The sequence below is a fragment of the Onychomys torridus genome, chromosome 19 (genome assembly GCF_903995425.1).
Source record: "Onychomys torridus chromosome 19, mOncTor1.1, whole genome shotgun sequence".
Taxonomy (NCBI): Eukaryota; Metazoa; Chordata; class Mammalia; order Rodentia; family Cricetidae; genus Onychomys; species Onychomys torridus.
Genome location: NC_050461.1, coordinates 20,560,459 through 20,583,989, shown reverse-complemented (window position 1 = coordinate 20,583,989; position 23,531 = coordinate 20,560,459). Strand labels below are relative to the sequence as shown.

General features: G+C 40.2%; 1 protein-coding gene across 2 annotated transcripts in view; it reads left to right on the top strand.

Annotated features, from left to right (window-relative positions):
* Positions 1-23,531, top strand: part of Tbc1d32 (TBC1 domain family member 32) — a 215,240-nt gene that overhangs the window by 43,988 nt on the left and 147,721 nt on the right. For both annotated transcript variants that reach the window (XM_036168805.1, XM_036168806.1), the window contains exons 11-14: positions 1,395-1,485; positions 13,566-13,706; positions 19,532-19,624; positions 23,385-23,527. In XM_036168805.1, the coding sequence (XP_036024698.1) occupies positions 1,395-1,485; positions 13,566-13,706; positions 19,532-19,624; positions 23,385-23,527 (468 nt within the window). The remainder of the gene's footprint in view (positions 1-1,394; positions 1,486-13,565; positions 13,707-19,531; positions 19,625-23,384; positions 23,528-23,531) is intronic.

Sequence of the window (23,531 nt, the reverse complement as noted above, 5' to 3'; positions counted from 1 at the left end):
GCCTGCTCACTGGAAAAGAAATATAGTCTCGGACCTTATTCCAGCTGTTGCTTTCTGTTATTCATTTCTATATGCTAGATGCCTTTCCATTTTCAGTTTTTATTCCTTTATTATACTCTAGCTCCCCACACCCTCACTTGAGACTGATCTTCAACAGTTTTATATCACCTAATTCAAGTCTTACCAGTCCTTATCTTACCGAGAGCATCGATTTTGTTTAGAAATTAGAATTAAAAGTCATCTGTAATATGTCTGTGGGGCAGGAGAGATGGCTCAGCCATTAAGGGCATTTGTTTTTCTTGCAGAAGACCCACGATTGCTCCCCAGTACCCATAGGGCAGCTCAGAACCACATGTAACTCCATTTTAGGCGATTCAGTACCCTCTTCTGACCTCTCAGGGAACCTGCATGCATATGGTGCACAGAAACTCACACAGGCACATATGCATAAATAATATAGATAAATAAAATTGAAAAGAAATATGTCTGTGGGGCTGGAGAGATAGCTCAGAGGTTAAGAGCACTGACTGCTCTTCCATAGGTCCTGAGTTCAATTCCCAGCAACCACATGGTGGCTCACAACCATCTGTAATGAGATCTGTTGCCCTCTTCTGGCCTGCAGGCATACATGCTGTATACATAATAAATAAATCTTAAAAAAAAAAAAAGAAAAGAAAAGAAATATGTCTGTGATGAAGGGGGTTGGAAATCTCTGGCATGGAGAATGGAGACATGATAATTGAGACCTTTAGGGACAACAGGTTTTTTGTTCCGATATTTGAGGTGGGAACAGAGGGAACAGATTCTAGGTCTAGTTGGTATATTGCTGGGTGATGAGAAGAAAAGCCCCCAAGGTAGGGAGCTGAGAAGAGATTTTTTTTTTTTATATTATTGGGCAAAGCCTGGTTCTGTAAGATATATACAGATTTAAAATAAGGGTATACTATTCCTATAACTATATTTTTTTAATTAAAAAATTAATTGTGCTTCCCTGCATGTATGTCAGTGCCCATGTGTGTGCCTGCTGCCTGCAGAGTCCAGAAGGTTTTGCATTGTCTGGAACTGGAGTTACAGATAGTTGTGATCCACCATGTGGGTTCTAGGAATTGAACCTGGTCCTCTGTAAGAACAAGTGCTATTAACCATTGATCCATCTATCCAGCACCTAAAGTTTAAATTTTAACAATTAGTTAACATTTATTGGAGTAGGTCTTTTAACCTATATTATCTAAAATTAATTTAAAATTAGCATGTTCAGTGATAGGATCCCCTATAGTATTTCATACATACATATCATTAGGCTTTTTAATAGTCTTGATTAATTTTATAATTTTGGGACACAGTGGCTATGTATTTCTGGAACCAATCAGTTGTTATTATTATTTTTTATTCAGATAACTACAGCAGTTCAACAATGTGTTCAGTACTTGGAATTGTGTGAGGCTATGAAAGCTGATGAAATTTTGGGACATTCAAAGCATTGTGGTAAGCATTTTTTTTTTCTGTTACATATTTTAAAATGGCTAACTTTGTTATTAAAAACAGCTTAGTAATAGATTAAATTTCTTAAAAATATTACTTTAAAACATTATTGTATTCATTGTGTGGGAGCCCACAGAGGTTTCCTAGTGAGAGCTGAGCTTGCTTTACCCAGCAGGGCTGCATTAGGGGATGGATTGACCATGTGCATGGTTACCAGGTGTTTGGAAGTGTCTGTGCTTGGCTGTGCTAGGGGGAGGTCTTTTGCTCCACCCCTTGGCATTCCTATAAATTGCCCTTTAGCAGAGACAGAGGGGCCGGAGGATAAGGATCCAGGCACTCCCGAGGCTCTCCTGTGTTTCTATCTGTCTCTCTCCCCTCTGTCCTTCTGTCTGAATCTCTTATCCCTCCCTCCTCAAGAGGACCCTGGGGGAAAAAGTGGGGGCGGGTCTCCTACATCATTGTACATGGTGCTGTATTCCTTTTAATGTATACATATATAGTATGTGGTGAGGACCTTTCTCCCCTACTGTATCCCTCTACCTTCTCCTTTCTTATTCCCCATCCCCAGTCTCCCTTACTGTCCTGGACAGTTTGGTTTCTGCTTTAATATCGTGTGTGTGTGTGTGTGTGTGTGTGTGTGTGTATCACATATAAATCATAAATCATGTATATACTATTATATATACACACATGTGTATATATATATATATATAAAACTATATATATATATATACATACATACACACATATATAAAACTTTATGTGTGTGAAATGTAGGAACTAAAAATGAGAGAAAATGCACATGTCTGAGACTGGATTAATTTCTTAAGATGATTATCTCCAGTTGAATCTGTTTTCCTGAAAATCACATAACTTTTTTTTTCTTTGTGTCTCCAAACACTATTCATTACACACACACACACACACACACACACACACACACTCACACTCACTCTCACATATATATGTATATATTTCCATTCTCTTGTTGTTGGACACCTTGGTGGGTTCTGTAACTTAGCTACTGTGAATGGTGTCTTGATAACATTTGGTAACATTGATGTGTAAACGTGTCTGACTGATACACTGACTGAGAGCTCTTTGGGCAAACACTCAGGAATGGTGTATCTGGATCGTGTGGTATTCTTGTTTTACATTTTCTGAGAAACCTCCAAACTGATTCCCATAGCGCCTGGGCTAATATACATTTGCAGCAACAATTTTAGGGTTTCCTTTCATTCACATCCTTCTCTGAGGGTTTTTTTTTTTTTTTTAAAACTACCTTGTTATCTTTTTATTACTTTTATGTGTATCGGTGCTTGTATGTATGTCTGTGCATCACATGTATGCCTGGTATCCTTGGAGGACAGAAATCAGTACCGGATTCCCTGGAATTAGAATTACAGATGGTTGTGAGCTACCCTATGGGGTGCTGGGAATTGAGCCCAGGTCCTCTGGAAGAGCAACAAGAGGTCCTGACCGCTGAGCCATCTCTCCAGCCCCATTCATTGCTTATGACTGCCGTTCTGATCGGAGTGAGATGGAACCTCGGTGCGTTTTAGTTTGCATTTCTCAGATGGCTGAATTTTTCATACATTCTTTGATCAGTTCTATTTCATCTTTCGAGAACTGTTATTCATTTAATTGGCTCACTTACTGAGTGGTGTGTTTGATTTCCTGTTGTTCTGTTTTTGTATATCTCAGTTACTAATTTTCTCTCTGATGTGTAGCTAGCACAGATTTTCCCCCGTTGTGTAGGCTGTCGGCATTCAATCCACTACCTGCTTTGTTGTACAGATGTTTTTGATATGAGGTCCCGTTTGTTGATTATTGGCTTTATTTCCCGAGCAACAAAGTTCTATGAGAAATGTATCTTGAAATGTCTTTCCTAATTTTTGATCTAGCAGTTGTAGAGCTTCAGGTACTATTTTGAGGTCATGGATCCATTTTGAGATGATATCTACCTGCTGAGGTTGAAAGAGAAAGATAGAGTTTCATTTTTGTATGTGAAGATACCAATTGTCCCTGTACTACTTAGTGAAGGGGCCTACTTCTCCAATGTCTATCTTTGGTCCCTGTGTGAAAAATGAGGTGAATGTATTTATTTGAATTGTGTTGGTACATTGAGGTTCTGTTACTGTGGCCTTGTTGGATAAATTGAAATCAGGTTCCTCCAGATTTAGCCTTTTTGGTAAGGAATGCTTTGACTCACTGTAGTACTTCCATAGAAATTTGAGATTGTTTTAACTATTTCTGCAACAAATGACATTAGAATTTTGATGGAAATTGGATTGAACCTGCAGATTGCTTTTGGTAGTATAGCCATTTTCATTTGATATTTAATCTCTTCAATCTTTCAGATTTTCTTTGTAGCAGTCAGTCACTTTTTTGGTTCAGTTTACAACAAGGTATTTTTTTTCAGGCAGTTATGAATGGAATTGTTTTTCTGATTTTATTATCAGCATGCTCGTTTCTCTTTGGAAGGCTACTGATTTTTAATACTGATTTTTAATATTGATTTTTGTATGTTAATTTTGTATCCTGTCACATTGCTGAAAGTGTTCATCAGAGCTAAGAGTTTTCTTTTAATGTCTTTAGGGTCTTTTAATGTATAGAGTAATTTTTGTAAATAAGGATAAATTGACTTTTCTATTAGTATATTTTTGTCTTATTATTCTAGCTAATACTCCATTGTATTATTCTAGCTAATACTCCATTGTAAAAAAGTTGGTAAAAGTAGACAGACAGTTCCTTCAAGTACTCTATTGTATAATTCTTGGTAAAAGTGGACAGACACTCTTATCGAGTTCCTGATCTTCATGGAAATACTTTTTATTTTTCCCCACTTACATGATTGATGGCTCGAGGTCCACTGTATGTAGCCTGTGCTATGTTGAGATATGTTCATTCTATTCCTAGTGTCTTCAGGACTTTTGTCATGAAAGGATGGTGGAATTTGTCAGAAGCTTCAAACATATCTATTGAGATAATTTTTTTTTTGTGTGTGATTTTTCTCAAGTTCATTTATGTAATGTATTATAGTTATTGCTTATATATGTTGAACCATCCCTGTATCTCTGGAGTGAAGTCAGCTTTGTCATGATGAAGGATGTCTTTGTGGTTTTGAATTTACTTTGTAAGCATCTTTATTGAGAATGTTTACATATAATGTTCATTAGGGAGATTGGTCCATAATTCTTTTTTTATTGTTGTGTCTTTATTTGACTTGGGCAGCAGAGTAATACCAACATTGTAACAAGGGTTTGATTACTGTCCTCCTTTGCCTGTTTTATGGAGTCGTTAGAAAAGCACAGGTGTTAGCTCGTCCATAAAGGTCTGGTAGATCCCACAGTGAATTCATATGGGCCTGGACTTGTTTTAACTGTGAGATTTTGTTTTCCTCTGCTTCAAACTCACAGCTTGCTATAGATCTCTTTAAATTGTTTATCTTGAGGCTCAACAGATGACTTAGTCAGATTAAGAGCACTAGATGATCTTCAAAGGACCGTGGTTCAATTCTCAGCACCCACATGGTGGTTCCCAACTATTTGTAATTCCAGTTTTAGGGAATCTGATGCCCCCTTATGGCATCCAAGGGCAACAGAAATCAAACACTTATGCAGGCAAAACATCCATACATAGAAAAAAAAATATCCTAAAACTGTTTATCTCATTTTAGTTTAATTTTGGCAGGTTATGTCTATCTTGAAATTCACTTGTTTCTTTTAGATTTTATGTGTTTTATAATGATATTCTGAATTTTCTTAGTATCTGTTATATAACAATATTTTCTTTTCAATCCTTGATTTTATTAATTTGGCATTTCTCAGTCATTTGATGAATTAGGCTATGGGTTTGCCCATCTTGTTTACCTTTTTCAAATGACTAACTCTTGGGCTGATGAGATGGCTCAGAGGGGTAAAATTACTTCTCATGCAAGCCATGGTGACCTGAATAAAATCCCCAGATCCCATGGTGAAAGGAGAGAGCTCACTCCTGTGAGTTGTTTTCTGACCTCTGCACATGTGACGTGGTGTGTCAGTGCCAACACTAATGCTCATCTTTTTTATTTATTTATTTTTTTATTTTCTGGAGCTGAGGACTGAACCCAGGGCCTTGTGCTTGCTAGGCAAGCGCTCTACCACTGAGCTAAATCCCCAGCCCACTAATGCTCATCTTACACACACACACACTCACACAAATAAAATAAGAACCGACTCACAACTCTGTGTCTCATTGAATTGTGTTTGTTTTTCATTTCCATGCCTTTAACTTCCGCCCTGTTCCTAATTTTTCCTTTCTGAGTACTGAGCTTTAGTTTGAACTGTTCTTGCTTTCCCAAAGCCCTTAGCTGTGTCGTTGTTGATCTGATGTCTGTCTGGTTTGCTGATGTTGGCATCTGGAGCTGTAAGTCCCCCTCTTAGAACTGCTCTTATTTGTGCTGTAGCTATTACTTTCTTAGTTTTTGTAGTGACGACTGTTAGTTGCCGGTGGCATGTAAGATCACTTTTATCATATTTATATATATATATATGTATCTACATATACATATATGTGGATAATAAATTTAAACGATGTGCTACAATGACTTTCGGAAACATATCTATTCATCTCTGAAATGAATATGCAGCCACACTTGTTACATGCACCTCTTCATTCTATACTTGATTCTAATGCTTCGGTTTGTTCTGTGATATGCCCCATCCTTTCTCCTCTGCCATTGTGTTGCCCATTTAATTAGGTATGTATGAGCTTTGGCAGAAGCAAAAGCTACAGAAAATACAGGCTTTTTGTGATGGGACACCCCCTCTCAGCCTGTGTTCTCCTCTGCTGATTTTCTGTATGAGCCTCATAGCACGCCTCTCATGTCCGTGTGCGATCTGCTCTCTTAGGCCCCTTTTGGTACCAGTGCTTTTACTGTTTATTTCTCTTCCTGTTGCCTCATCCACGACGACTGCAGCAGTAGATATTTATTATAAAGTAGTAAACTTTATCCTAGATGTTCAACAACTTACTTTGCATACTTGTTTTTCATATCTCCTTTCTTACATTTTATAACTCAGGATGTCAATTTGATACATTTTATGATCCTGTTATTTTTATATTGTTTTTCTAAGTAGATAAGTAATTTCAAGAATGTGAAGATATTTTATAATTCATTCTTGGGGTAAATTCTTAAGCTGAAAGCAAAGAAAATCTTCAAAGATAAATAACGAATGGTTTTCTTTAGCACTGGTGCATTTGGTAGAAGAGAAAGTTCCTAAGTTCTACTTACTTTTCACAATAAGCTTGTGTTACCTCACAATTCATTAAATTCTCCAACTTGTTATTAAAACGGTGCATCTCACACTTGTCACCGGCATTTCTATTATATTAGCTTCCCTTGGATTTGCTTTTACCTCGTGGAGACTTCAAGGTGTTTCGATGTATTCTTTTGCCATTTATTTCAAAGTGCTTGCTCATTTCTCCTGTAGTTTGCCAACTTTGGATTAGGACAGACTTCCACTACTCTGGTACTCAAAGAATTGAACAGGGAGAATTTGTGATCTAGATAGGAAGGTACAAATGTATATTTTCTACCTCAGTTACTGTGCATTAGTTTGAAATCTGGCTAGATGTTACTATGGTTTGGATGTAACTGTCCCCCGCCCCATAGGTTAATGTGTTTTAACTACTGCGTTATCATCTGGAGGTGCTGTTTTGGGATTATGTGGAAACTTTAGGAGGTGAGCTTTTCTGGAAGAAATGTGTGGCTAGGAGGTGTCACTTGAAGGTTCTAGGATCTTCCTGGTTCTGGACTGAGCTGTCTTTGCTTCTTGATCTACCAGGTTGTGAGGAAGCAGTCTTGTGCCCACGCATTTATAGGACCTGCCTTATTAATGCCCTTTCTGCCATGATGGGCTACATCCCCTGAACTAGGAGCAAAACAAACTTCTTTGCAATTAATAGCTTTTGTATGCATTCTGACACAGTGATCAAGAGAAAGTTTAGAAAGGGCTTCATTGATGTAATAAACTGAACATGTGGTTTTTAGTTCCTTTGAACGTGAATTGTTGGATTTTGGTATTCTGGAGAAGCACCACAAGGCAGCAGGAACTGCTTGATGGACTATGCTGGCAGAGGCTCCAGAGACCAGAATTTCAGGAAAAATGCAGACAGTACAGGTTATACTTATGGGATTTCACAAGGGCAAGGATGATATCAGGTTCTTGGTTAATGACCACTGATTACGTTACACTTGAGTAGGAAATTTGAATGAGGTTGGATTAAAAGGTCATAGACTAATTCATTGGTGGAGGATATTTAAAAATGGCACAGCGGAACCAGAACAACAGGGAGCTTGTTTTGAGATTGTCTCTTCTAGAAATATCAGAAGCTACACCCACGGAGTCTTACCATCACGACTCCTTATCCATGACCTGAGTGAGGATGACCCCAGTAGACATGCTAATGTGGTTGGAGGGAAGGAATGATGAGAGCAGAGGAAACAGTGTTCCCCAGGGAAGAGCACACCAATTGGTTATCCAATACCAAATGGTCAGCCCTGAAAACGTACATACAAGCAACGTTATACAGACTGAGCAGGTTGTATTCAGGTATTTATAAAGAAATAAATGTGTGTGTGTGTGTGTGTGTGTGTGTGTTTATATAAACACATATGCAACAACAAAGGCCATAGACTCAAAAGAGAGCAAGGTGGGGGCGGAACATGAGGAGGCTTGGTGGGAGGAAAGGGAAAGGGGAAACAATGCGATTATGTCAATCTCAGTAAAATATTATTAAAACAAACAAAACCTCAGCTTAGTGTTCAGGCTACGGGTGGTTATTGCTAGCTGTTTTTGGCTAGAGTTAGAGTGAGAGACCAGAAAAATAGACTAGAAGAATGTGAAAAATTTTCAGTGTGCTAAGGAAAGGAGCTGTGTGCTGATGGAGAGGGTTGGCACTGCAGCTAAGGGCAACAGAAGGGTAATTTTTAGGGACGAGTGTCATGAATGAGAAACCTGACATGTTGTATGTATATGAATGTTTGCTAGAGGGCAAGATACTACCTATTACAAATTCTAGCGGGGCTGGAGAGATGGCTCGGAGGTTAAGAGCACTGACTGCTCTTCCAGAGGTCCTGTTCAATTCCCAGCAACCACATGGTGGCTCACAACCATCTGTAATGAGATCTGTTGCCCTCTTCTGGCCTGCAGGCATACATGCAGACAGAACTTTGTATACACAATAAATAAACCTTAAAAAAAAATCTGGGGGTAGAAATGAAAATTTATTTGAGAAGCAAGTGTCTGAAAGTGAGTACTTGAAAAGACAGAACCTCCATGACATCTTGCTCCAATAGACTTGATTAGTGAACTGCTTCCCTAGGTTTAGCTACAAGGCAATATAGCCAAGGTAGCCATGGTAGCCAGCGTTCAGAGGGTTCCAGTTACATCCTGAGTTGACAGCAGAAGTTTGTATCTTTGCATATCTGTGCGGTGCTGGTTAGGCAGACTTGCAGGATTGCAAATGTTTTGGGGATCTTGGAAGTGTACTGGAAGGTTCTAGAAAGCTGATGAGACCATGCAGTATATGGTAGGGAAGGGGCCACCAAGTGGCCCTGAGAGGCTGATCTATGAAGTAAAAGTGAAGACATGGAATGTGGGACATATGTCTAGGAAAGCTTTAGGTACCAAGTGGAGTCAGCTCAAGTGAGAGGCCACTTGTGATGTAATCAGCAGGACCATGGGAGGCCACCCAGGCCCCTGGAGCATAGAAGTTAGTTAGCACCATGAGCTGGGATGTCAGATAGAGAGTTGCAATGCAAAATCCAGTCCTTGCGCTGCTGAGTGTTGTTCTGGTTTAGTTAGGCATTTCCTTCCTGTGGTCATACTCTACTGCTTGGAAAGGGGATGTTTACTTTGTGTGTTATATATTAGAAGTTTATAACTTTTTTTTTTTTGGGTTCTCTGTGTAACAGCCATGGCTGTCCTAGAACTCACTCTGTAGACCAGGCTGGCCTCACACTCACAGAAATCCGCCTGCCTCTGCCTCCTGAGTGCTGGAATTAAAGGTGTGCGCCACCATTGCCTGGCTGTAATGTTTTTCTTTTTGAGACTGAACTCACAGAGATCTGCCTGTCTCTGTCTCTTGAGTCCTGCAATTAAAGGTGTGTACCACCACAGCTTTTTTTTTTTTTTCTTTTAATTTTACAGACATTTGAACCAAAGAATTTTCTTTGAGTTGGAGAGTCCTTGGTCTTTTGAACAATGCTGAAATCATTATAGACTGTGGAGGCTTTTTAAAGTGCACTGAATATTGGATGCATTTTTCATTCCGAGATGGCAGAAAGCCTCTGTGGAGCAGGTGGTGAATTTTGTGGTTTGGATATAAAATGTCCCCCAAGAGTCGTGTGTTTTAAGGGTTGGTCCCCATCTGCTGGTGCCATTTTTAGTTTGTGGAACCTGTAGGAAATACCATCCTGACTGGAGGGCTAAGTGGCCAGTAGGAGGTCTTGTGGGCTATAGCCTGGTCCTGGTTTTGGCCTGAGCAATTTCTACGTTCTGATTGAGATGTGAGGAGCCCTAGGCACATAGAGCTGTATGGACTTCTTTACACTTACTCTGACGTGATAGACTACACCTTAGCAAACCGTAAGTTACAAGAAATTCTGCCTCTCTGAAGTTACTTCTGTTAGTTATATCAGTGATGAGGAAGGTGACGAATCCAGATGTTTCTTTCTCTGATGTCCCCTAGCAGTTATTACTCCTTGCCTGTCCCATCAACTTCTCTTCCTTCTTCTTACCTACTTCTGTGTTAAGAGGAGTCTTCACTAAGAAAGCGAAGGCTACATACATGAACTCTCCTGATGTCCTGCTTCTGTGTGTACAGATGCATGTCAATATGCCTATACCAACATTCCTTTGCTCCAGCCTGTAATACAGAGGTGTTTTAGTTGGGTTTCAATTGCTGTGATAAAACACCATGACTATCAGCAACTTGGGGAGGAAAGGGTTTATTTCAGTTTACAGTTCTACATCACAGTTCCTCATCAAAGGAAGCCGGGCATGAACTCACCGCAGGATCCTGGAAGCTGGAGCTGAAGCAGAGGCCAATGAAAGAATGCTGCTTTCTGTCTTCTTGCTCAGCCTTTGTTATCCACTCTGGGACTGCCTGCCCTGGGGCGGTACCACTCACTGTAGGCTGGGACCTCCCACATCAATCGGGAAAATGCCCCGAAGGCTTGCTGGCAGGGAGGCATTTTCTCAATCGCAGTCCCCTCTTCTCAGGCTTCTCTAACTTGTGTCCAGCTGAGAAACAGCCTAACCAGGACACGTGTTGTATATGAGATGGTCGTCTTGATCTTGTTACCATCTCTGTGTGCTTTGAAAATAGAATCATCACTTGTCTTCTAGCCTACTCTTACAGAAGTGTTCCGTGTAGTTCAGTTCCAGCTCTTCACTCCATGTCCATTTTCATCCATAGAAATGAGGCCTCCTCCTTTAGAACCATGTGGCCTCCCCATCACCGAGTCTACACTTACCTGCCCTGGCCCATCTCACAGACTGAACCTCTGTGATTCTTCTCCCTTCTCATAACACAGTCGCTCTTTCTTGGATGGCTTCCTCCTCATCTGACAGGCTGTTCCTGTTGACCTGAGCTGAGCTTTTCTTTTCATTATTTATTCTCAGAAGCTTCACCTGTTGAGCTTTCTTTTTATCACCCCCCCACCCGCCTTCAGTCTGCTTGTTCTTTCGGGGCAGCCCATTGACTTTCATGGTTTTAGGTATTATGTATTTTTATGTAATGCAAACGGTAACTGAAATCTTCAAGTATGTATAGTTTTTCTGAATGTCACACTTGTATCTTTTTAATGTCACCGCTGGGATGTTATATTGGCACTTGGGAAGCTGTAACACCAAAGACCAAAATTACTCTTTCTTCTCTATTGTTTTCTTTATTATAATTACTTGAAAGTGTAAGAGGAAGTTTCTCACAAAGCTAGGAACTTGAGTTTTCTCAACTTTTATCATTCTTTTGATGTTGTGTAATTCTTACCAAGTCATAGTGATTTAATTTTCTTAAACATGTATTTTTTTTCTGTTTCCTCTTTATTTTGCTAATGCCTTTGGTTATATATTCTTGAAAGCTTTATTTTTATTTTTAATTATGTGCATGGCATCCTTATTTGTTTTTATGGGGGGGGGTCTGTGCATTTGAGTGCAGAAACCTGTGGAGGCAGAAGAAGGCATCTGATCCTGTAGACCTGGGGTATAGGCAGTTGTGATCTCCTGACATGGGTGCTGGGAACTGAACTTGTAAGATTAATATGCACCCTTAACTACTGAGTCATTTCTCTAGCCCCTAGTTCATGGTTTTGAAATGGAGTTTCTTACTTCAGACTTTGACTTGGTTTCATCAGCTTTCTGTACTGCCATCAAAGTCCATTTGTGACAATTGATGTTTGATTACATCTGACTTCCTAAAATCCTTCTAATAGCTTCCCCATGGCCCCCACCATAGAGTTCTGATTCTTTCTGTGGCTTGTTCCTCCATGGTCTATTACTTTATCCTCATAGCTCTCCCTCTTGTCCTTGAGTGCTCTGATTATTCCATATTGTTACCGAATACTGAAGGGAAAGCTAAGTTCAATGATCCTGACTCTCTCTCTCTCTCTCTCTCTCTCTCTCTGTGTGTGTGTGTGTGTGTGTGTGTGTGTGTGTGTGTGTGTAGTGTATACATGTGTGTACATCTATGCATGTTTATGTGCATTGCTGTGGGTGTACATGTGTGAGAGGGTACATGTGCATCTGGAGACTAGAGTTCAACTTCAGATGTCATTCCTTGGGGACTACCTGCCTTTCTTGAGACAGGGCCTCTTGCTGGCCTGAAACTTGCTGGATAGGCTAAGCTGAAAGGCCAAGGAGCCTCAGGAGTATACTGTCTTCGATGTCCCTGTGTTGGGATTATAAGCATGTGCCACTATGCTTTTCGTTGTTTGTTTTTGTTTTTGATGTATTTTTAATGTATTCTGGGGATGGGATTCAATTGTGCTTTCAAGGTAAGCAGTTCATTGACTTGGCTATCTCCCTAGCCCTTCTGAATAGTTCTAAGTACCTGTGAATAGATTAGATTATTCTAAAATTGATACTCAATATATCTTAAACATATGCATATGGATAAATGAATGGAGAATATATGTTGGATGATCCCTATTTTAGAGATTCTAATTTTAGTTGCAAACATGATTGTAATCAATATGACCTACTGTATGTAATATGAACTGAATATCCTTTATTCAAAATGCTTGGGACCAGAACTGTGTCAAATGTATTTTGGTGTTTATTCAATATTGGAGCATTTCCATAGACATTATCCGTGTTGCCTTTTTATGTGGTTGCTCCAGTTTTATTTCTGTAGCTGTAACAAAAAAGCAACAGATGGGAGGAAGTTTATTTGGCTGACAAGTCCAGGTTACAGTCCATTTTTATGGGGGACATCAAGGCAAGAACTTAAAACATCACATCCACAGTTAATAGAGACATAATAAAAACATAAATCTATGCTTGCTTGCTCTCAGTTAGCTTTTTTTTCTTTTATATTGTTCTGAACCCCTGCCTAGAGAATTCTACCACCTACAATGGCCAGGGTCTTTGTATATCAATTAACAATCCAAATGATTTCCCAAGGACATGCCCACAAGCCAGCCTGATCTAGATATTTCTCATTAAGACTCTCTGCCTAAGGGTTTCTAGGTTGTGTTAAGTTGACAGTTAAAACCAGCACAGTGGTAAAAATTAAGTAATTTTTTTGTTGACTTATCCCCACTCTTATTTTTGAAGTCTATTTTTGGTGATGAATAACTCTTGGCAGTATGATAGTATTTTTTGATTGAACATCAGCAACAGTAGTTACCAATTTTATAATGACTACTCCCCCTCAGATCTGCTGTAAAAGGTTATAGGAAATACTAAGGAAAATAAATATTAAAAGTTTATAAAGCGATTTCTCCAATATAAATAATTGTCAGGAGGTGTTGAAGATAAGTGTTATGAAATATAATGTTATTAAAATAAATGATCTTTTTTTGCTTCTCTTTTAAGGTAACAAGCAAAAAAATTTCTACTACTCAGGACAAGAACTGCAATATATTTATTTCATTCACTCACTGTGCCTTTTAGGAAGATTGTTGATCTATACACAAGGCAGAAAATTATTTCCCATAAAGCTGAAGAATAGAAAAGGTAAGTGTAATTAGGATAAACGAGTAGGTAAAGGTATGATACAATTTACAGTACACAGGTTCATATTGATAAATTGGGCTTGTTATTTGTCATAGTCACTGTTCTATGTCAGTGAAGAGATACCATGACCACGGCAACTCTTATACAAGAAAGCATTTAATTGGGGAGCATGGCAACGTGTGGGCAGACATCATGCTAGAGAATCATCTAGATAGAAAGGCAGCAGGAAGAGAGAAATACCAGGCTTGGATCTGGCTTTTAAAACCTCAAAGCCCAGCCTTGTTGACATACTTCCTCTGACAAGGCCACACCCATTCCAACAAGGCCACACCTTCTATTCCTTCTCAAGTAGTACCATTCCCTGGTGACTTAACATTCAAATCTATGAGACTGTGAGGCTGTACTTATTCAAACCACCACAGTATCTACTTGGCACTATATTATTTTGCTGTTTATCGCTGTGATAAATTACTGTGACCAAAAGCAACTTGAGGGGGAGAGGCTTTATTTCATCTTATAATTTAAAGTCCACCATGAAGGGAAATCAGGGAAGGAATTTAGTACAGAAACCTGGAGAATTCAATACCGAAACATGAAGCAGAGGCCGTGGAGGAGTGCTACTTACTGGCTTTGCATCCCCTGGCTTGCCCAATCTTCTTTCTTATATATCTCAGGACTACTTGCCTCAGGGGTGGCACTACCCACAGTGGGCTGTGCCCTCCCCTATCAATCATCAAGCAATAAAATGCTGTACAGTCTTGCATATTGACAATCTGGTAGAGGCTCCTGGATGGTTTTACCCTGTATTAAATCTACAAAAGAAACTCACCAGCCTAGGCATTTAGCTACATATTTTTTAGTCATATGTACTGTTGAGATTTTTTTCTGTATTTTTTTTTCAGTTTCAGTATATACTTATTACTGTATATGAGTTTAATTATTTTCTTATTTCTCTTTTCAAAACCCTGGACTAGACATACTTTATGATTTAATTCTGGATATAAAACATAGAAGACCTTTTAAAAAATTCTTGCTAGCCTACAGATTGTGACCTTTTGGGGAAGCCACTCACCCATAGGAAACCCTATGTTTCTGGTTTTCAGCTTATGAAAATGGAATCATTATATCAGTGATGATGAAATTTTGTGGTCTAGGATGTGGATGTGCTCATTAGTTTTTCTCTCTTTCCCCTTCCCCTCCATTTTTCCCTTCTTCCTCCCTCCCTCCCTCCCTCCTTTCCTCCCCCCATCCTCTCTTTCTGTCTCTCTTGTCAACTTGACATTAGATAGAGTCATCTGAGAGGAGGGAACCTCAGCTGAGAAAATGCCTCCATAAAATCTGGCTGTAGGCAAGCCTGTAGAGCACTTTTTAAATTAGTGATGTGTTGGGGGACAAGTTCATTCTGGGTAGGGCCACTATTGGGCTGGTGGCCCTGGCTTCTATAAGAATGCAGGCTGAACAAGCCAGTAAATAACAATCCTCCATGACCTCTGCATCAGCTCCTGTCTTCAGATTGTTGCCCTGAATTCCAGCCATGGTTTCCTCAGTGATGGACGTAGAAGCTTTATGGTGAAATAAACCCTTTCCTCCCAAGTTGCTTTTGGTCATGGTGCTTTATCACAACAGAAAACCGAAGTAAGCCAGAAATTGGTCCTAGATTGTAGAGTTTTGTTGTGACAGTCCTGGCCATATTGTTTTGAGGAGGATGGTGGAACAACATTGGAATTTAGGGCTTGAAAAACCACTGAATGCTCAAAGCCCTGTGGGCTCTTCTGTGGGCATTTAGATGTTAAAAATGTTCAGAGCAATGCAGATAATGGAGGCCTGGCTTGTTGATTCTACTGGGGCAGTTCAAGTGATAGTTTGAATTAAGAATCATTAAAGAGAAGCCTTTGCTCTGCTGGTCAGCTTGGACTGAAGAATCAGCTGTGATAAGAAGAGAACAGCATCACTGGGGCAGACTCTTCTGGGTAAATGTTTTCTTGGGTCAGCACACAGAAGCTGTGGTCCAGAGGTGGCCAAAGCTGTACCTTGTGCTGGCAGCTGAACTTGGTAACGAGCAAGAGTCAACTGGGTACTACTGGTTTTTAAGGCATGACAGGGTCTTGGAGAGCAACCGAGGTTTGGTGTGTGAGAGTAGAGGAGAAGCCATTGGTGAGGGTGCAGTCTTAATCATAGTAGAAGCCCCAAGACTGAAGGTGTCGTGGAGAGAAGTTGAGGAGTATCACCATGTGGCAGGGGCAGAGTCTCTAAAGGGAGCCTGTGGGAAGCTATTGATAAAGAGAGAGCCCAGTGGCAGGAGAGACTTTAGTATTTTGGAGGAGGGACTTAGTACTGTGGAATCACAGTGGTGGTACAGTACCACCACAGCAGCCGCTCCGGTGTCGTGGAGCCACTCAGCCTGCAAGACAAGCTGTTTGTGATGTGAATGGCAGAGCTGGCCGAATGGAGCCCTTTGGAGTCAGAGGACGGTGATGGGTCCCCGACAGCAAACACTGACTTTTTACACCGTTGAATGTTGGTTGCGCTTTGATTTGATTGCGACTGTGTCCTGAGTCTCCCTTCTTGAAGTAAGAAAGTCTGTGACTTATTTTTTACTTTATAGGAACCCACAGTTGAGAGACTTTTAAGTTTTAGAGAGGCTTAGGAATTTTACAAAGATTTTGGACATTTTTGGATGAGAGACTACAGATATTTTAGGGAGACTGGATATTTTAGGAATCTTGCATATCTTAAAGAGACTAAACTTCTAAACTTTTTGAACTTTTAGAGACTGTGGGACTTTTAAAATTACAGTAAGTCTTATACTGTGATATTAACTATGACAACTTGGGAATTTCTGTCTTAGTTCAGTTTTTTTTTTTAAGATTTATTTATTATGTATACAGCATATGTATGACTGCAGGCCAGAAGAGGGCACCAGATTTCATTACAGGTGGTTGTGAGCCACCATGTGGTTGCTGGGAATTGAACTCAGGACCTCTGCAAGAGCAGTCAGTGTTCTTAACCACTGAGCCATCTCTCCAGCCCCAGTTTTATATCGCTGTTATAAAACACCATGACCAAAAGCAACTTGGAGGAAAGGATTTATTTCACTGTGAAGCTTCTAAGTGCCTCACTGTGGATCTTGGAGACAGGAGCTGATACAGAGACCATGGAGGATTGTTGCTTACTGGCTTATTCAACCTGGTTTCTTACAGAACCCAGGACCACCAGCCCAGGGATGGCACCACCCGCAATGGGCTGGGCCCTCCTGCATTTATCACTAATTTAAAAAAAAAAAAACGCTCTCTCTACAGGCTTGCCTACAGCCTGATCTTTTTTTTTTGGCTGTCTTCACAAATTTGCTTTATTGACATAAAAGGTGAAAGTTAAAAACCAGTCAGGGTCTTTGAGCCTGGATCCCTGCTATGACCTTGGAGGCAGTCAGCATGAGGAATGAATGCATCTAACTCGCCAAGCCATCCGAGAGAGAGACAAGCAGAGAGCGTTTGCCCTGGCACGTCTCTCCCTCGCAGCCCACATCCATGTCAGTCAGTGGGCTCCGGAAGTGCCACCATGCCCGGCCTCTGGCTGTCCCTCTTGGATCTCTCTTTTTCAAACTTTTGTCCTCCTGGCCCCATAAAAATCTGCTTGTCAACTGTTAGACCTCATCTTAATGATCTGCAATACGTGAGCCAACCGGAAACTTATTTCCGGGTAGATCTTCACTGTGTTCGATCTTTTCCCATTTTCCTCCCGGGTCTTCCCTCCCGTTTCTCTGTGTCCTCAGACCCCATTCCCAATCCTCTTCCCTTGCCCACGAGGCCTCTCCAGGGGAGATAGCCAGGCCTGTGGTTTAGATGCGTTCCTTATGCTGACAGCCTGATCTTATGGAGGCATTTTCTTAGTTGAGTATCCATCCTCTCAGATGATTTTCTAGCCTCTGTCAAGTTGACACGAAACAGCCAGCACACAGGATGATGTGCAGGAGAGTATCAGATCATGTATTACTGTATTGTTTTTACTCTGTCTCATTTAATTTCACACATTGAGATCAGTTTTCATCTTTAATTCTTCTAAGACGATATATCTGGATTAGGAACACAATACAGAGCAGAGTTCAGCAAACCTGAAAAGTGATGGTAAATGTTATGGCCTTGGTGGTTGTGCAAGGATGTTAGTGTAGTATGACCAAGGCTGCTTTCCTTAGGATGGCCTGTTTGCACGCTTGACTCTTGGCTGGCATATGCAGAGTTGGACTCATGCTAGTCCCAGCCCTGATGCGGGTACTTAAATTGTTTGTACACTACTCCTTGTGCCTAAACTATTAGTGCAGCATAGCCATTTACTCTGAATACCAGGTTTGCTTTTGGGAGTTAAAGATTTTGACATGTGCTGTGCAGAGGGTGTGTATGTGCTCACCTCCCCCAAGCCACCCCCAATAAGAACCTCGGGAACTGCATCTCTAGTGAGCTTTTCTGGAGGAATTGAATGTATTCTGCATGACTCCTTTGGGAGAGGCCCTCACAAGCTTATTCCTGGTTTGGTCTGGATTTTGTCTTCTGTAACCTTTCTTTTTGATTTTGCTTTGCATAGGTTTATTATAATGCGTCATATGAACATGATTATATGGGGCCCATGGGTCTTTCAACTCAACCATATCTGAACGTGGTTTTCAAGACCCCGGATACATTTTAATAATGGAAAACCCATTCTTAGCTTGTCAGCCTTATAAAATCTGATCATACGAACTGTAGTTTATTGATGCTGTTACGGAGTCTTTTTGTTGTGGACCCTCTTGTCTAGTTATTTTATTTGCCCTAATCTATTTGAGCTCCCTGAGAACTGACAGGGCATTATGTGCTTCTCTTACAATGTTCAAGGCTGTGTCGTATAGTTTAAGACAGTGTGGGGACATCATGAGCTCTTCAATTAAGGAGGTACTATTTCTTACGATATTGCTGGCTTTTACAGAACTGGAAAGACTGGTGAATGTCCTTGATATTTTTGTAGGTATTCAACTTAACTTTACATGCCTCTCATCTATAATAAATTTAATATTTTATGTTCTTTACAGTGACTGTATTTTGCACTATCAAGAATCACAGCTCATTTTAAAACTGAGTTTTAGAGTAACAGAGACCAGCAATCAACTTTAAATTACTTAGTTTTTTCCAGAATGTTTTAATGAAAGCTTCTATAGCAAGTCTTGCTAAACTATAGCCTGTGGGCCAAACCTGGCCTGCCATCTGGTCTATGTACTTGTGAGCTAGGCATGTTTTTAACTATTAAAAACCTAGACTATTTTTGTGGTATGTGGAAAACGTGAATGCTTAGTACTCACAGTTTAATTGCTAAACAGTTACACTCATCATTTACGTGTTGATTATATATGTCTACCTAGTGCCACAGTAGCCTCCTTGAGTGTTTATGATAGAGATGATTTGGGCACAAAGCTTAAGTTGTATCATCTTTCATGGAAAAAAATGCTGACCTTGTTCTACTATGCTAAAAAAGTTAGCTGAACCAACATATTAAGCTGAATTTTACTTATCATAATTGAATTAACTCAAATAGCCATGGTGAGACTTGTGCATCTGTTGTGGATTTAAATGATCAGCTCCAAACAGATGGCAGAACTGTGTCTTGGCATAGCAAGACAGTGGGGTAGGAGCTCGCTTTTAACTGCATTCTGTTCTGGAGTAATACGTCTTGGATCAGAGCTTTCTTCTGACTGGGTTTACATAGAAACTGTGATGCAATCTTACAGGTGAGTGGAATGAAGGTAAATGTGTTTTAGTTGTAAACATGTTACAAATTACTTCTTTTTTTCTTTTGTAAAGATTCAGTATCTCTCACAAATCTGCTGGTTTTGTTTACCCAACTCATCTACTATTCACCAAGTTGTCCAAAGATGACATCAGTTGCGTATTCAGGTAAATGCCCCCCTCCCTAAACTGATTGGTTGATTGATTAATTGTAGTACTGGCAATTCAATCCATGATGCGTCTATTTTAAGTGGAGGAAAAGAAATAATCAGGGTTTTTGAGTGTCCTCTTGTCTGGATGCTTTGAGTTACATATTGATTTGGGTAAATAGGTTTTATTAAGTCTTTATTAATTGTATGACCTTACATTGGTTCTGAAGTAAGCCATAGAACTTAACTCTGTTCATAGATGCCTTAAGACATTTCTAATCTATTGTTGTTTTAATTTAGAGTCAGCTTTGCTGATGTTTTCTTAGTATCAAGATCTTGATTGAGATCAAGTGAAGTTTGATCGATAGACGTGTTCCCAGTTTCTTGTTTTCTGCCCTTTGTGCCAAGATATTTTGTTCAGCTTGCTTGTTTTGTTTTGTCTTAGTTAGGGTTGTTATTTCCATGATGAAATGCCATGACCAAAGTAACTTGGGAAGGGAAGGGTTTATTTGGCTCACACTTCCATATCACTGTTTGTCATCAAAGGAAGTCAGGACAGGAACTCAAACAGGCCAGGAACTTGGAGGTAGGAGCTGATGCAGAAGCCACAGAAGGGTGCTGCTTACAGACTTGCTTCTCATGGCTTGCTCAGCCTGCTTTCTTGTAGAAAGGACTACCTGCCCAGTGGTGGCCCCACCCACTATGGGCTGGGCCTTCCCACATCAATCAAATTAGAAAATGCTCTTCAGTCCTGCCTATATATAGCCTGATCTTTTTGAGATATTTTCCCAGTTGAGGCTCCCTCCTCTCAAGTAACTCTAGTTTGTACCAACTTGACATAAAGCCAGCCAGCACAGCTTACCCCTTGTCTACTTGACACAAACACATCATTATTAAGCTATAACCTTTTCTTTGTCATTTATCCCCAAGATCTTACATTAATAGGAACATCACAATATGTAGTATTCCAAATTTTCAAAGTCCCAGAGTCTTTCAAAATTCAAACACTTAAACTTTTCCTCTTTAGCTGCAGGACTTGGGAGAGTGCCACCCACACCTTGCCTGGGCAACGCAGTAGAGCCAACCCTAAAGGTGCAGGTGCGGGAGAGCTGACTCTGAGGATATTAAAGGAAGAAAACTGGCCCCACCTCTTGCTGAAAGGGGTAAATAGTAAGAACAATGCTGGAGAGCTCACCCTGGTGGTGAAGACAGGGGAGATTGGGTGGGCTAACCAACTCTGTAACTATCTAGGCCCAGAATCAGGGTTATAAGTTGGCCTACCCCAATATCCACCCCATCTGCGATCTGCTGGAGCATTTGAAAGGTCTGGTCTTGCAGACCCAAAGCTGCAGGATCTCAACAACACGGGGCAAAAGCAGGATGTCCAAGAGGAGTCCAAGTGAGAGCCCAGTGTCGATAGTGTAGCAGAAACCAGAGTTCTCGAACCAGACCAATGACTCTTTGCAATGAACACTTGCACATAAAGATATATGGATAAAGATGTTTATTGCATAACTTACTTCAGCTTCCATGATGAGAGTTTTGCTTTTTTTTTCTTTTCTTTCTTGTTCTTTTCTCCTCTCTTAAATTTTGTTTTATTTAACTTTGTGGAGTTGGGGGGGTATTGCAAGGGCAGGGGGCAGATACAAAGGGATGGGAAATGAATGGGACTGAGATGCATGATGTGAAGGATATACAAAGAATAAATAAAAAGTTAAAAATTAAAAAAAATTCAATTTCTTTAGAATAGTGTCTTTTAAAACCCCAAATCTTTTAAAATTCAGAGTCTTTCAACTATGGACTTCTTTCAAATGAAAAACAAATTAAATACTTTCTTACTCCATGAGGGAAGGACTAGAGCACAATCACATGGTTCAAATCTAAATTCAGTTACTTTCAGGATTTTCTTTTGCTAAATATAAAGAAAAAAAAGCCCTTCTTTTTTTATTGTAAATTGCAGTTTGCTCTTATGTATGTTGAGCAGCTTGTAAAAATGTTTCAAATTGCTGGATGGCAGTGTCGCACACCTTTAATCCCAGCACTCGGGAGGCAGAGCCAGGCGGATCTCTGTGAGTTCGAGGCCAGCCTGATCTAGGACAGGCTCCAAAACTGCACAGAGAAACCCTGTCTCGAAAAAAAGAAAAAAAAAGTGTAGTTGGAGAGCTTCTCTCCAGGTGCCATCAAGCCCTGTTAGTCCAACAACCCATTTGTAAAATAAACACATAGACATTTATATTATTTAAACTGCTTGGCCATTAGCTCAGGCCTACCATTGTCTAACTCTTATATTTAGCCCATTTCTATTAATCTATGCTTTGCTACGTGGCTCGTGGCTTACCATTACCTTATCTCTTTCTTGTCATGGCTGCGGCTGGCAGAGTCTCCTCCTCCCCAGCCTTCCACTTCCCATAATTCTCCTCCTCCTTATCCCCCGAACCCTATCCTTCCTGCCTGGCTACTGGCCAATCAGCACTTTATTTTACTCAATCAGAGCAACACATTTGACATACAGAACATCCCACAGCAAAAAAGTTTCAAATTATTATCATTTAAAATAACTTCTATACTTTCCTTTGTATTTCAGTAAAAATCTCCAAAGTGAAATACAACATCAGAAAGAAAAATGTAGACCATAGTCTTCTAAAGTTAGGAAGTAGCTTGGCAATGCTAGAACAAATTCTGTGAGGAACTGGAGTAAGTAAAAAAAAAATGGATTAATCATAGAATATATGGATCAGCCTGTAGGCATTTTCTGTGTGGCTGTAATAGTGGTCTTAGTGATTCTAAGACCCTCTTCTGTCTTTTCAGCATTTCCACAAATGGTGCTCTAGCTTAGGACCCCTGCTCTATGCTTCTACAAAATCACTTAGGGTGAAAAGATCTTTCCGTGTTAAAGATACTCAGTATTTTGGCGTACCGTCTAGTCGACTGTCTCTGTTTTCTCAGACTGCAGTGCTCTGTGCATTGTTCAGTGGGCATTGGCTTGATCGTGTGAATGGCCAAGTGCTCTTTGATAGTGTCTGTCATTGGAAACGGGGTTTCTCATCTAGAACTGATTGAAAAATCACTAGCTCCGTTCTTCTTTGGTCAGGTATGAACTTGAAGTTAGCATGCTTAAGGAGTGAAGGCTACTGTAACATGAATCTAAAAACCATATTAGATGCGTACAGTTTCTTTCTAGGGCACTCATATCACGTTCGTGGGAGGAGGTTAGATTAAATATCTAATGTTAAAACATCGCATTTATTTCCGTGGCCGTTTCAGCCATGTTACACTTTGTACTCTTTTGGCTTTGAAGGCTGCTCTTAGAAACACCCCAGTTTTCCTTGTCTTTTGGGATAGCAGTGTGCCAAGTGCTATCAAGTGTCAGTTCCTGTGTGCTTTCTTTTTTCTCGTAGTTTTATCTGAATGCTTCCTTTAATTTTCTTCTGAGCTCATATGTCCAAGTGCATCCAGAAAACGAACTAAAGTGAATATAACGAACTTGTTTTCTAGGAGGCAAAAAGCTGAGTCTTCTTTCAGCCATGTCTTCAGTATCAAGGTTTCATTTGGTGTCTAACTGAAAAATGTTATGGTGTTCTTGTCGTTTCTTTTATTAGCCTGAAGAGATAGTAAGCTGATTGAGATAGGTTCAGGTTCTAACTCTCATCTTCTGGGCTTTACTTGTGTGATTTCTGAATAACCGGATTCCCTGTGAACTTTGTGGAACAGGAAATGGTGTATAGTGCAAAGTAGTACTAAGCAGTGTTTTGACTTTCACCTTTCTTTCTGTTTCTCAGAGAATTATTCTCCTGCAAGTATGGTGACTGACGTCCTGCGGATCCTCTGTGACCAGAAAGAATGTGCCATTGAGTGCTTATACAACAGCACTGTGACAGAGACCCTTCTCCAGCCCATTCATAACCTGATGAAAGGGTCTGCGGTGA